Source organism: Lates calcarifer, linkage group LG21 (assembly GCF_001640805.2).
Source record: "Lates calcarifer isolate ASB-BC8 linkage group LG21, TLL_Latcal_v3, whole genome shotgun sequence".
In the NCBI taxonomy this organism is placed as follows: domain Eukaryota; kingdom Metazoa; phylum Chordata; class Actinopteri; family Centropomidae; genus Lates; species Lates calcarifer.
The window spans coordinates 28286462-28300816 of record NC_066853.1 but is presented as its reverse complement, the minus strand read 5'-3'; the positions used below and the strand labels follow the sequence as shown (position 1 = coordinate 28300816).

At 40.1% G+C, this 14355-nt stretch overlaps 1 protein-coding gene across 4 annotated transcripts in view; it reads left to right on the top strand.

The window, feature by feature from the left end:
• sorl1 (sortilin-related receptor, L(DLR class) A repeats containing) overlaps positions 1-14355 on the top strand; it is a 91517-nt gene that overhangs the window by 62455 nt on the left and 14707 nt on the right. For 2 of the 4 annotated variants that reach the window (XM_018700517.2, XM_018700498.2), the window contains exons 20-38: positions 182-428; positions 2296-2434; positions 2627-2800; positions 2938-3051; positions 3169-3291; positions 4046-4165; positions 4889-5014; positions 5982-6092; positions 6850-6981; positions 7557-7688; positions 8000-8134; positions 8899-9051; positions 9308-9484; positions 11322-11450; positions 11725-11851; positions 11981-12150; positions 12701-12813; positions 13558-13662; positions 14233-14299. In XM_018700517.2, coding sequence (XP_018556033.1) covers positions 182-428; positions 2296-2434; positions 2627-2800; positions 2938-3051; positions 3169-3291; positions 4046-4165; positions 4889-5014; positions 5982-6092; positions 6850-6981; positions 7557-7688; positions 8000-8134; positions 8899-9051; positions 9308-9484; positions 11322-11450; positions 11725-11851; positions 11981-12150; positions 12701-12813; positions 13558-13662; positions 14233-14299 — 2594 coding nt within the window. Of the gene's footprint in view, positions 1-181; positions 429-2295; positions 2435-2626; positions 2801-2937; positions 3052-3168; positions 3292-4045; positions 4166-4888; positions 5015-5981; positions 6093-6849; positions 6982-7556; positions 7689-7999; positions 8135-8898; positions 9052-9304; positions 9485-11321; positions 11451-11724; positions 11852-11980; positions 12151-12700; positions 12814-13557; positions 13663-14232; positions 14300-14355 lie in introns of all 4 variants that reach the window. The other 2 variants (XM_018700509.2, XM_018700489.2) reach the window with 1 other exon arrangement.

Genomic DNA, 14355 nt, shown 5'->3' with positions numbered 1-14355 from the left:
TTTTAGAAATGTATCACAAATTGGAACCATTGCAAATTCTTTTTTCCTACAATAGAAAAACATGTTAAAGTGTCCATGTTAATGCTCAGCTCATAATGATAATTAAACAGTACACAAATTTGAGATCAGGTCTGAATTTAGTGAAAATTCCAGTTAAATTTGTATTGTAAACTTCCCACAGTCTGATGTTCTGGACTGACTGGGGAGACCGAGCAGCTGGTGTTTACCGGAGCTACATGGATGGAACAAATGTGTCCTGCATCGTGTCAGAGGGCGTCCGCTGGCCCAACGGAATTACAGCTGATGACCACTGGCTGTATTGGACTGAGGCCTACAGCGATCGCATTGAGAGGGCCAACTTTACTGGGGGCCAGCGCAGTGTTCTCATGGAGGGGCTTCCCCACCCTTACGCCATTGCTGTCTTCAAAGTAAGCCAGTAAATGTACATAAAAAAGCCAACTCTTTTTTGATTTTCCTACAGTGTTGTATAAGAAAAAACTTGGATTAGATCACAAAATATAATGAAACAACATCTCTGAACCACTCAGAGACAACCAGTCTCCCCCACTTAAGGGCACATCACTCTCCATGGTCAGCCCTTCCTCTTAGGGCTGCACACAGATAAGCCAAACATACAGCTATCCCTCTCCATCTCATACCTTTCCCTGCCATTGCTGGTCAATAGTTCACCACCTCCAAAAATCTTACATGTAGCTCTGCTATTACATGTCCTTTGTCCACTGTTTCATCAGGTCAGTGACACATCACTTCTCTGATTCACCCCTCCCACTGAGAATGTGCCAAAACTCCTGGCAAGTTGCCATCTGACTGTATGCACTTGACACCATTCCCACTATGACAAATGCTTCACTGGCTTTGGGAGCATTTCAAACTGCATCCAAAGAGGTTCAGGTAACATATCTGGTCAAAAAGCCTTCACTTGACCCTACTTGAGAGTTATAGACTGGTTCCCTTATTTTTGCTCTTGTCTAAGGAGAGTGATTGGCTGGTCTCAGAATTCCTCTCACAGAATACTCTCCCTGATTCAAAGTTGGTAACAGCAGCCACTCCACTAAAACAGCTATTGTCTGAGACAGAAGCCCTAAGGGTTCAGCAGTTAAGTTCTTATCTTCCTGGATCTATCAGCTGGCTTTTACATGGTGAACCACTTTAATTCAGTTCTATTCAATTCTATTCTAATCTATTTTTCAATTTAGAGTTATCCTAAGGCACTTTTCATATAGAGCAGGCATAGACTGTCTTCTTTATATTAGAATATTTACAAAGAGGGAGCCAATAATTCCCACCATGAGCAAGAATTAGTCAACAGTGGCAAGTAAAAACTTCCTTTTAAGAGGCAGAAACCTTGAGCAAAACCAGACTCGGGGTGGGCGGCCCTCTGCCTTGACCGGAAACCACTGCATCCTGCTATCTGTACTCTGATGTATGTGCATCTTGGGCAAGGTGCTTTCTTGATTTGAATCTTATCTCATTGGGCGCCCCTTCATTGTTTCATAGCCTTATGCCATCTTCTCCCCACAGGGATGCTCAAAGGATCAGCTCCAGGGCCCCTTCTCTTTGTGATATACACCACCTCCTTTGGCCCAATTATCCACTCATATGACTTCTCATATCACTACTATGCAGATGACACCCAATTATATCTGTCATTTCTGCCAGACGACCCCATGGTCTCAGCGTGGATCTTTGGCTTGTCTCAAAACATATTCACATGGATGAGGGAGAACCACCTTCAACTTAACCTCTTTAAGACTGAAGTATTAGTCATTCTGACCAATCAGTCTCTCCATCACAATATCAACATTGAAATTGCCTCTTCATCTCTCACCACCAACCAAAGCTGTTGGAAACCTGGATGTCTTGCTTGATGACCAGCTTCTCTCACCACTTTGCATATGTCTCTCTCTCTGATTTGCACCATGCAAGACAAGAAAAATCAGGCCTTACCTGACTTAATATGCCACCCAACTCTTGGTACAGGCCATGGTTAGCTCTTGCCTTGACTACAGCAATGCACTTTTGGTGGCCTCCCTTATGCACAGTGAAACCTTTCAGATGTTTAAAAAATGTGGCAGCATCTGGTCTTTAGCCTAAAAAGGCACATGTCACTGTTCACCGGTTGACCTTCACTGGCTACTGCCCAAATCAAATTCAAGTCACTAACGTCTCCTACTATTAAGCTTTAGTGTTGTTCATCACTTGTAAGTCACTTTGGATAAAAGTGTTTGCTGATGGAATGAATGTGATGTAAAGGTAAATGCATGTTCTTTTCAGAATGATCTGTACTGGGACGACTGGTCGAAAATGGGAATCTTCAAAGCTCCAAAAGCTGGTTCCCAGAGCAATGAGCTGATTGTTGGCAGACTAACTGGAGTCATGGACCTCAAGATCTTCTATAAGGGAAAGAATCGAGGTAAGGAACAGAGATTGGAATCCTAGCCAGAAACCTTGAAAGCTTAGCAGGAATAGGAATCAAATTAGTGAAATTCTACCAGTATAGACACATATATAACATATTATAAACAAACACTATACACTTTATGTCTTAAGGTAAATAGTATAGATTACAGGTAGAAATTACCTGTCTTGAATGCTTGTCCATCAGGCCATAATGCCTGTGCCGAACAGCCCTGCAGCCTTCTGTGTCTGCCCCAGCCCGGCCACCGACACACCTGTGTTTGCCCAGATGGCACTCCAACTGTAACCATGCCCAACGGAGAGCTGCAGTGCCAGTGTCCCGCAAGTTACCAGCTTCAAAATAACACCTGTGTTAAGACTGGTGAGACAAAAGCACATACTGCAGGATCATAATGGTCATGTGCTGTGAGATATGTGATCTCATCTTTGTTGTGGCTTTCATCTCAGAGGGGACTAGCTGATTAATTTGTATTTGCATGTAATCCTTCCTTCACTCAGAGCACAGCTGTTTGCCCAACCAGTACCTCTGCTCCAATGGCCGCTGCATCAGCAGTATCTGGAAGTGTGACAGTGACAATGACTGTGGAGACATGAGTGATGAACAGGAGTGTCGTAAGTATTCGGCAACATCACTCTTCTCACATTGTGGATAAATCAAAAAACTGTTACTGCTGGATAAACTACGGATATATTTTTTATTTTTATTGTTTGTGTCCTGTTTTCTTATAGCCACTACAACCTGTGACCCATCCAACCAGTTTCGCTGCGTGGCCTCAGGTTCCTGCATCCCCCTAGCCTTCAAATGTGACCATGAAGATGATTGTGGAGACAACAGTGATGAAGAGCACTGTGGTAATATATGGTGCTATTTATTTCCTCTCTGTGTAGCTGTCAATACCGTCAGGAAATATGCGTTGGAGGTGTTGGAACACCACATTATTATGACTACAAAACATTAATGCAGTGACAAATATACAATGTATTTACAGTGAAGCTTTTGGTGTATTTGTACGGAGGCAAAACAGTGCAGGTGGAGAAGATATATATATATATATATATATATATATATATATATATGGGCAAGATACTGAACCCCACGATGTTTGTAACATCAGTGTGTGAATGTGCTAGAGCACTTTGTGGTAGTGCAAGCGCTGTGTGTGCGTAGTGTAAAGCGCTTTGAGTAGTCAATACGATTAGAAAAGCGCTATATAAGTACAGTCCATTTACCATTTAAGTTTGAGAGAGGCATAACCAAGTGTTTCTACTGCCACATTAAACCAGTTTGTAATGGAAACTGTAATGGAAACTAAAATTACGTGTATATTTATGCAAAGAATGTATTTTTGAGAGAAAAAGACAGGGGCAAGAATAGTCTGTGGTTTCTTGACTTATTTTGATTCACAACATCTTCTACTCAGTAAATGTTTTTTTTTAACCCTATGTATGTCTGTATTTAAATTGGGCCACCTGGAAGATTTTGGCCATCTGAGCCAAACTTACACTTATTAATTAATCAGTTTTACTTCTCTTTTACTTTTTCAGGACCGAACTAGAAGTACATAATTTTTTCAAACACTACCTGTATTGTTGATACATTTCTCAGAATCTCACCAATGTGGCCCTGGGGAGTTCACGTGTGCACGAGGTGTTTGCATCCGCGAGGCATGGAGATGTGATGGAGACAATGACTGCAGAGACTGGTCAGATGAGGCCAACTGCACAGGTTACTGACTGCATAGTATATCTTAAAAAAACTTTGAAATTAAGCACAATGATGTGTTCTAATAACTTTAGACTGATCAGCCACAACATTAAAACCACTGACAGGTGAAGTGAATAACTCAGATTGTCTTGTGACAATGCAATGTTCTGCTGGGAAATCTTGGGTCCTGGCATTCATACTTTGTCATGTACCACCCACTGAAGCATTGTTACAGACCAATCATATCCCCTCATGGCAACAGCTCACCCAAATGGCAGCAGCCTCCCCCAGCAGGACAAAGCACCCACCACACCACAAAAAACTGCTCAGAAATGGCTCAAGGAACATGACAAATAGTTCAAGGCATTGACCTGTTTCGAAACTATCCAGATCCATGGAGACCCCACCCTGTACCCCGCAGGACCCAAAGTATACGCTGCCAGTATCCTGGTTCTGGACACCACATGACACCCCCAGAGGTCCCATGTCCATACCCTGGCACCTCAGAGCTGTTTTGGCAGTTTAAATATCATGGCTGATTAGTGTATAAGTCATGAGAAAACCCATTATTATCACGGTAATCAAACAGTATTATCTGTTATGCGTTCACCAAGATAAACATCCACTGCCTTGTATATCATTTCAAATGGTAAAGATAAGCAGTATTATTTACATATTAAAGGTTTTAAACACTGTTATCTTTATAATCTCTTTCAGCCTATTAATCTCTGTGTTTGTTCCTAGTGGGCCACCATACATGTGAGGCCAGTAGCTTCCAGTGTCACACAGGTCACTGTATACCACAGCGCTGGATGTGTGATGGTGACGATGACTGTCAGGATGACTCAGATGAAGACCCTAGATATTGTGGTAAATCGTACACACACACAGAAGTTTGCTGTTTCCTGTCAATACTAGTATTAGGTATTTACTTAAATGGAATTGGTTGTTGTACTGTAAATCAAAAATCAGTAAGTATGTATTGATGGCATGTATTTCTAGAACCCATTGCTTAATTTAGGGTAACCTAATCAATCACCCCTGCAGGAAATACGATCCAAGTGAGAGTGCTGAGCTATCTTGTTTACAGTCACCTTATCAGATGTAAATTCATGGTAATGTGCATGCTGTTTCATTGTTTTACACAATATATATAAATGTGCTGGCTAAAAGGAAATAAAAAACAATAGGTCTGTCTAATCAAAGAAGACAGTAACCCTGACCAAAAAATATGCAAACCCTATGGAGCCACAGATTAGTATTATGTCACTATCAGTACTATAGAATTGACTTGATTTACATTTATGTGTAGATTTATACAAAGCTACATTCAGTTGATAGGTTATTACCTGTACATAACAAAAACAATGCAGCAATAAATAACACCAATAAATTAATAATAAAAATAGTTTAAGAGAGGTGTTGATTCATCTGTGTAACACTTTTGGAGGATGTAGTTTGTGGGGCTGTTGAACTGTAAAGTTGAATCAACATCTCTCTACAACATTTTCAACAGAAAATAAATATTTCAGCACAAGCTGATTTTTTTTTTTTTTTTGCAGGACTGCTGTATTAGAATGCATTAGTTTTAGCTAGATAAACCAAAAAATCTTCAAGCTGAGCATATATGAGCAGTGTCTGATGCAATCTTTTTTAAGCTTGATTTTCTATTCTCCTGTATTTCAGTGAACTTTTAGGTTCTGCTTAAATATTTTAGGATATTCAATGTCAAACATAGACCCAGAAATACAATAGCAATTTCTACTGTATCAGTTATAAATGCCTATGGTTCTTTGTCACCAGTAATATTTATTTATATTGTGTTGTGTGTCTCTAGAGGGAACTCGGTGTAAAGGCTTCCTCTGCTCCAATGACACCTGCCTGCCAGCCACCGTCCACTGCAATGGCATCCAGGAGTGTCCAGATGGCACTGATGAGCACAACTGTGGTGAGCAATCCTATTTGTTTACCACAGACACACACACCCCTGGGGTGAGAGAGACACAAGGTTTCAGGCATAGTTTTTGTCAAAAATCATACTCTTTCTCTGAGTCATAACTCAACAACTAAAATCTAAACACAGAAATGCTGCATATATACATATATGTTGTGTATAATTATGGTCTCTGTATGTGTATCAATTGAATCTAAATACGTATACATTTTTCAGTCACACAGTGTGACATACACTTTTTGAGAAGACCTCATACAGCCCTAAAACTGCCTATACAGCCGAAGTCATTAAAATCAAAGCGCTCCGTATAACCCTAAAACTTACCTGAGAGTCATCATGTGTTAAATTTTTCTTGTGTTAAAGTATTCCACTGAAAGTTTTCTGGATATCCATGGGTATAAAGAATACAGGAACAGCTAACAGCTAATTTGGCATTCATTTAATGGTGCCAGCTTGCCAAAACAAATACAGGCAGTAGGGTTGGCGCAGTTATCTTAGTTTTGTCTGAGAGGGTGCCCAGAGTGTCAGACCATGAAAACTCATGTTTTAGCAGAACAGAAATTATAAGATACAGAACTGAATGAGTGCAGTGGCAAATATAAGGTAGGGGAGTGAATGATCATCAGTTAGAAGAAAATCAGCTTTCAGCAGTCTGTCCAACAGGTTAGATGAAAAATTAATATAAATAGTATTTCAAGCGCTGTCTGCTGATGAGTTATGTTGCATGTTTGTTTGTTTCTTTCACCCACAGACCCCTTGTGTACTCGCTACATGGAGTTTGTGTGCAAGAACCGAGCCCAGTGTCTATTTCAGTCCTTGGTTTGTGATGGGATCAAACACTGTGAAGATGGATCTGATGAGGATGCAGAGTATGCTGGATGTGGTGAGGAATACTCTAATCCTTTAACAGCTTGCTGTAGCACTTAATGATCCTCAGAAAATTCTCGAAAGAACTCATTCATTGCCTCGAAATGAGGGACAAGATCCAAATCTGTGGGGTGACCCAGTGGCCTAGTGGTTAGGGGACATATCACATGGGTGCATACACTTTGAGCAACAGGTCCCTGGTTCAGCTCCTAGCCGTCAGAACCATTTACTTTGTTTCAGTGCATGGTCCCTTACTCTCCCCCAAAGTTTCTATATTGTATTGTACCTGTATTGGTTGAAACAGATACAATAGAATGTATTCTCTTTGCCAGTATTTGATCATTTTCATGAATATATTAATACATTTTTATTCATTGATTTTTACTTGTGTGCTTTTAGACACAACTGTTTTTTTTTTCGTATTAATCTCTCAAATGTTTCCATCCAATATTGTCATTTGTCTCATTATATGATACAATCTCTATTTATCTGTGCCCTGTTATTATTATGCTGTTGTAGCGCACCAATTTTGTCACCTAGAGATAATGAATTTCAAAGAGTAATCAAATATGCTTGTGGGTTTTCTGTTAGCCACACCGTCTGAATTTGGCAAAGTGTGTGACGCGTACACTTTCCAATGTGCCAATGGAGTGTGTGTGAGCCTGGAGTGGAAGTGTGACGGCATGGACGACTGTGGGGATTACTCTGATGAAGCCAACTGTGGTGAGGAGGAAAAAATGCACAAATAATCTGAGGACACCCAGTATACATCCAGTATACTCATCCAGTATACTCCTTCATGCAGCAAGAGTCCGACTCCTGATCGTGTCGGACGCTTGCTGCATGTCATTCCCCTACTCTCTCTCCCTGTTTCCTGTATCTCTATACTGTCCTATCTAATAAAGGTTAAGTAACCCAAAACAATAATAATAAAAGATAAAATACACTATTTTGTTCAGCTGACTTTTTTGAAAAGTGGGGAAGTACAGTTACGTTGACAGATCTGATATTAACGTTTGCTCTGTGTGTTGCAGCTGCTCCCACTGAGGTTCCAGGCTGCTCTAGGTATTTCCAGTATGAGTGTAAAAATGGACGCTGTATTCCCACGTGGTGGAAGTGTGATGGGGAGGATGACTGTGGTGACTGGTCTGACGAGGCCCAGTGTACAGGTACATAGTTCTGTAATAAGGATAATCCTAACCCTAACAATAACAAACTTGTTTGTAATCTGTTACAGCACACCATATAAATACAACAGCTCTCGCCTAATGTGGACATTATCAAATGCTGTCCCCCATCTCCTCTTTTATCTACAGAATCACACAATTTGTTTTAACAAGCTTATATACGTACAAAAATACATTTTGCACTATACCTGTGAACACGGATCTAAATTTTACTGAATACATGTATTAATTTTATGCTGTATATTTACACTGACCAGCCACAGTATTTACACCACTGGCAAGTGAATAAGGTTGATTATCTAGTTGCACAAGCACCAGTGAAGAGGTGGGATTTATAAGGCAGCATTTGAATAGTTAGGGCAAGCTTAAGCTTGCTGCATATGGAGCTGCATAGCCTTAGACTGAACAGAGTGCCTATGCTGACCTCTGACCCCTGTCCACCACTGAAATCACCTGCAATGGACATGTGTCAGGACTTGACCATAGAGCAATAGAAGAGGGTGCAAAAATTGTTAAGGAATGACAAAGAATTGAAGGTGTTGATTTGGTGCCAGATACCACAGGACACCCTCAGAGGTCTTGTGGAATCCATGTCTTGATGGGTCAGAGCTGTTTTGGCAGCTAGGAAGGGACTGTGGCTGATCAGTGTATAGCCGTATTATACATTTTACAGTATTTGTCTTAAAACTTTTGGACCCCACTGACTGCTGTATTTCAGTCATTTAACTTGAATCTCCTCCTTGTAGGTGGTGCTACTCCTCACACTGTGGCCCCTGGTCCCTCTACCTGTGCACCCAACCGCTTCCACTGTGGCTCTGGAGCTTGTATCATCAATACTTGGGTGTGTGATGGCTACACTGACTGTCCTGATGGCAGCGATGAGCTTGGATGTCCCACAGGTAAAATTATCCAGATGTACCCTTGTAATATATAACAACAGAACAGCATCTCCCACCCATACTATGGCCCCCATAACAGCAACATTATCAATGTCATGTTTCTGCAAGGCCTATTTTTGTGTTTTCTTTAAGAATTTATCTATTGGGATGTTCATTTTAGCAGCTTAATTAAACCAAATAAAAGAAAAATAAAGAAATTAATTCATTAAAATGTTTATACCCACACATCTGTCCTTTTTTGTTTCTCTGATAGCAGTCAACCGCTCTGTTACCATGGCTCCAGTACCCACCCAGGCCCCTCCTCTCCCACCCTCCCCTGGTCGCTGCAGTCGGGGTCAGTTCCTGTGTCGCCAGCCCCCCCACTGCATCCCTGACTGGCAGCGCTGCGATGGACAGCTCCACTGCCAGGACAGCTCAGATGAAGTTCACTGCCGTGAGTTTCACCTGTAATACCATCACAAACAAACACAAGCATATGAGAGAATGAAAAACTGACATAATGTTTTATATATTAAAAATTTATGGGACAGAATATTACTGTTACTTGCAGCATAAGCTAAGGTTTGTGTTGTGCAGAAGCTCTGGGTTCAAATTTTATTCACCATTTTGCTTACAAATGAAGTTGCAGAGGCAAGAAAAAGTAAGTTAATGCTTTAGAAATATCTGCTTGTATGTGTACATTTGTTTAAGAATATGGTCAGATCTTAATCTAAGTTACAATTACGAACAAACATACATCAGCAATCTATTTTAATGAATAACACACAAAGTTGTATAGTTTTTGTCCATATTGAACACATCATTGAAACATTCAGTGTAGGTTGCAAAAAGTATGTGAACCCCTCAGCTAATTACATCAACAAGAGTCAGGAGTTAGCAAACCTCAGACAATGAAACCAGGTTGGAGGTGTGGTTTAGAGCTACTTTGACTTGTAAAAAACACGCACAAAAAACACAAACTTTTTTAGTTTGCTATTCACAAGAAGAACATGCTAATATGAAAAATACGCTACAAAAAAGAGACCCCAGAGGATTTCCAATCAAGAATAGTTGATTTGCACAAAGCTGAAGAGCAGGAGTCATCAGTCCACAGCTGCATACCTTCAGGATACGTAGCTTTCTCTCTCTCTTTTTTTGGCCTGCTGTGGACACAATACTGCATGCAGCTTCAAAAAACTCCTTGATGCTTCACAATAAAAATGGGAAAGTATTTCGTGAACTGATGAAGCTAAGGCTGAATTGTTTGGGAAGAGCATGCAGCACTATGTATGGCTTAAAACAATATTTGCACATATTTCTGAATGTCTTACCACTGTGACAGTATTGCACAACTAATTGCACCTTTTATCTTGATACACCATACCCTTTTTTACATAGTACTTGCTTTATTTTATTTCTGAATTAATTTATTTATTCTTTTGTTTTAGTTTAGTTTAGTTGTTTATTTTAGTTGTGTGAATGGAACTCGTAAAGTAAGAATTTCATTGCTCAGTGTAACCACTGTGTTTTTGCTGTGTATGTGACAATAAACTTCTTTAATTCTTGAATAAAAATGAAAACATCATCCCAAAGGTTAAGTAGGGAGGAGGCCACAGGGTCTGGATAGCTTCCCATCATTGAGGGCAAAATGAATTCCTACATTTATCAACGTATCTTACAGGATTGTGTCAGGGTGGCTGTCTGCCAGGTGAAACTCAATAGAAGTTGGCTGATGCAGCAGGACAATGACCCTAAACATAAAGTGAATTTACTAGAGAATGACTTCAAACAAAGAAAATCTGCCTTTTGCAGTTGTCTGGTCAGAGCCCAGACCTTAACCTAGTAGAGGTGTGTGGAGTGACATCAAGAGAGCCGTTCACAACAGACATCCTAAGAATGTGACTGACCTGACGTAGTTCTGTAAGAGGAATTGTCCAAAATTCCCACAGACAGCACTTGTTGAGGTTATTGCTGATAAAGGACATTCGACCAAGTATTAAATCCATGGGTTCAGTTACTTTTTCCACCAGCAATGTGAACGTTTCATGGGTGTGTTCACTATAGACATGAACAATTGCAACTAAATGTGTTATTAGCGAAAGCACTTTGTTTGTTTGTACTTGTGACTTGTCACATTTTATCAGATTTTATTCAAAAATTAATGCAGAAAACCTGATAATTCAAAGGCTTCACACATTTTTTTGCAACTGTAAAGTCTAGCATTACAGATGCAGATGCATTAACAATAATATGTGTTTGACTGATGTGTTTCACCTGCCATGACTGTTCAGCCACCCATGGGCCTCTGTTCTGTATGAATGGGACTCGCTGTATTGATGGTGAAGCCTGTGTGCTGGACAGTGAGAGGTGTGACGGCTTTCTGGACTGCTCCGACCACAGTGACGAAGACAACTGCACATGTAAGTCCACACTTCTTTTACTGATACAAATTCATTAGAATTATTAATTAGAACCAGTGAAACTGTTTCAATAAATGTTAGTCATGCTAGTGAAGCTCTCAACACACACTGTGGTTTAATAGCAGTGCAGTGTTGCCACCTGCTGGTAGATAGTGTACACTTGGGCTGTATACATGAGCCAACACCCCACCCTCCTTTTCTGTCTCTCTCTCTCTCTCTCTCTCTCTCTCTCTTTCTCTCTCTTTCTCTCTCTTTCTCTCTCTCCCTCTCCCAGTGGATACCTTGGCCTATAAAGTCCAGAACCTCCAGTGGACACCAGATGTTTCAGGTGCCATTACTCTGACCTGGTCTCGTCCCAAGAATCTTCCCCTGGACTCCTGCTACTTCCTCATCTATTACAGGTGAATTCCTCTCTGCCACCAATCACCTAGAACTGTACACCTGATGGATTTGTCTGCAGTCATCAGGCAAGGCTCTCTGCACAGTGCCATATGTCGACCCGATGCCTTATCTGTTGTTATTTTCTTCAGGCTCGTGGGCACGCAGCAGTGGAACATCATGGACACTCACAGCAACAAGACCAGCTACAAACTGAAAGTTCTGAAACCAGACACCACCTATCATGTAAAGGTGCTCACTCAGTGTCTCAGTAAGCTGCACAAGACCAACGAAGTGATCACAGTCAGGACCCCAGAAGGTGGTGAGTATTACATTACAGTACAGGAAGTTTGTCTACTGTCATTATAATTAATCATACTCAGTGTTTTCATTTAACCTCTACTAAAACATAATTACTGGTAAGTAATTGTTTTATTGCTAGTAACTGACAGAATGGTCGTATAACTGTTAAGGAAACTCTACTCCACAGTGTGTGATTGCTACTCATGTGCATCCAGTTAACTGCTATGCAAGATGAATTAAAAATTCTTTGTTTTAAGAAAAATCGACTTTTAATTTTTGAGTAGCTTCTGCTACTAACTATCGTCTCCAGTTAACTAGCTAGTGTAGGTCTGCCACCCATTTTTAGTTTGCAGCAATCAATATTTGTCAAATTATGCTTAATTATGCTTATCTATAACATAAATTAGATTTTTTTTTTTTAAAGTTCTTTTAGCTGTCTCAAATAAACAAACAAGTACATATCATACTTTTACTGACAGGGAAAAAGACACATCAAAGCATTAATTGCATTTTCCAATAGATACATAATGAAGAGTGAATGTGTGTTTCTGTATCTTTATGTGCCGCAGTGCCTGACCCTCCCAGGAACCTGCAGCTGTCTTGTGATAACGGTGAGGATGGGACAGTGGAGGTCTCCTGGAGCCCACCTGACAAAGGACATGGCCTCATCAGGGAATACATTGTAAATCCTTTTTCTCTCCATGAAACTGCTTCACATTTCAGTTTTTAACCAGTATATTTACTAAAACTAATGAAACTAACAGCAAGACCGACTGACCTACCAACCTCTATACTGTATTCCTCATTCTTTGTGAAAAAAAAAAAACTATTTAAATTAGTTTGGTTTTTCTCTGGTACGATCTACACTCTCAGATTGTTGATGGCAATGGTTTGAAGAGAGAGAAGTCACTTTATGGATGTTAATCCTTCAGGAAGCAACAAAGTTATCTTAACCACATTTGTTTGATAATTATTCCACATATCACATTTAATTTTCATAATGTGTAGGTAGGTAGTAATATTACAACCAGCTCTTTTTCACTCTGTCTTGCATTGAATATATGGATTAGAAATTTAATATGCCTTAGATGTCTGTATGTTTCAGTACATATGTGCATGTCTGTTTTTGTTTTTGGAATCTTTTCCAGTATAAACACCGACCTGGTCCTAATGAGACAAAATGTAATTTCTAAGGTCCTGGTTAAGGTGTGAATCGAGGTTGGGCTACGGTTAGGTGTGAATTGGTTATGGTAAAGGTTAAGGAAGGGGTTAGGCTGTCCACAGTGAATGGAAGTTAGTTCAGTTTAGCTAAACAAACATGTGAACGTAATTTCCCCGAGGGAGTCATCCCAAAGGGATCAATAAAGTCTGTCTAAGTCTAAGTCTAAGTGTGTGTGTTTGTGTGTATATGTGTGTTTCATATCAGATTGAATACAGTGAGCATGGAAGTCTTGATTGGACATCACAGAGATGCACCACAACCAGTACTGAGGTGAAGCAGCTGCAGCCAGACACTCTGTACAAGTTCAGGGTAAGTCACACATACACAATTTCATGTACCACCCTGTCACATGATCTGAGTCAACTGTAAATGTGAGTTGCACATACAGTTTGAGTATAAGCAGTTCGTGGCATGTAATCTCTTGGACAACTACTTTCTACTACTTTTCAACAGTATTTTGCAATTTAGCAAATCATTGGATATTGTAGTTAAAGCAAAGTATAGGTTCTTCTAACAGTCTGGAAAGCAACAGGATTGGATTTTTCATTTACAATTTCACTTAATTCTTCATTTCATTTTGTTAATGTAATTTTTTTTTTCATGTCATTCATTTAAAATTTCATGTCATCTCTTCTTGGGCTCAGGCTTCACACACAAATCGGTGCGCTCATCTTCATTTCTTATCGGTTTCTGTCTCTGGTTTCTGTCTTCACATGCAAATCAGCTGTGGTAAAATGGCACATGCACTGCTCACATCTACAATTGACTCTGATCATGTAGTCACACACCCCACGGTAAAAAGGTGATTAATACAGATTATGATCAATACAGTTATGATATAATGTATAGTATGTATAAAAAGGTGATGATGTTTGTCAGGTGGCTGCAGTGACCAGTCGAGGTGTGGGGAACTGGACAGAGGTTAAATCCATCACTCCAGAGAAAGGTAAGATGGTCTTCCCCACAATGTCCAACACTCTAGTTTGAAAGACTTTCCAACAC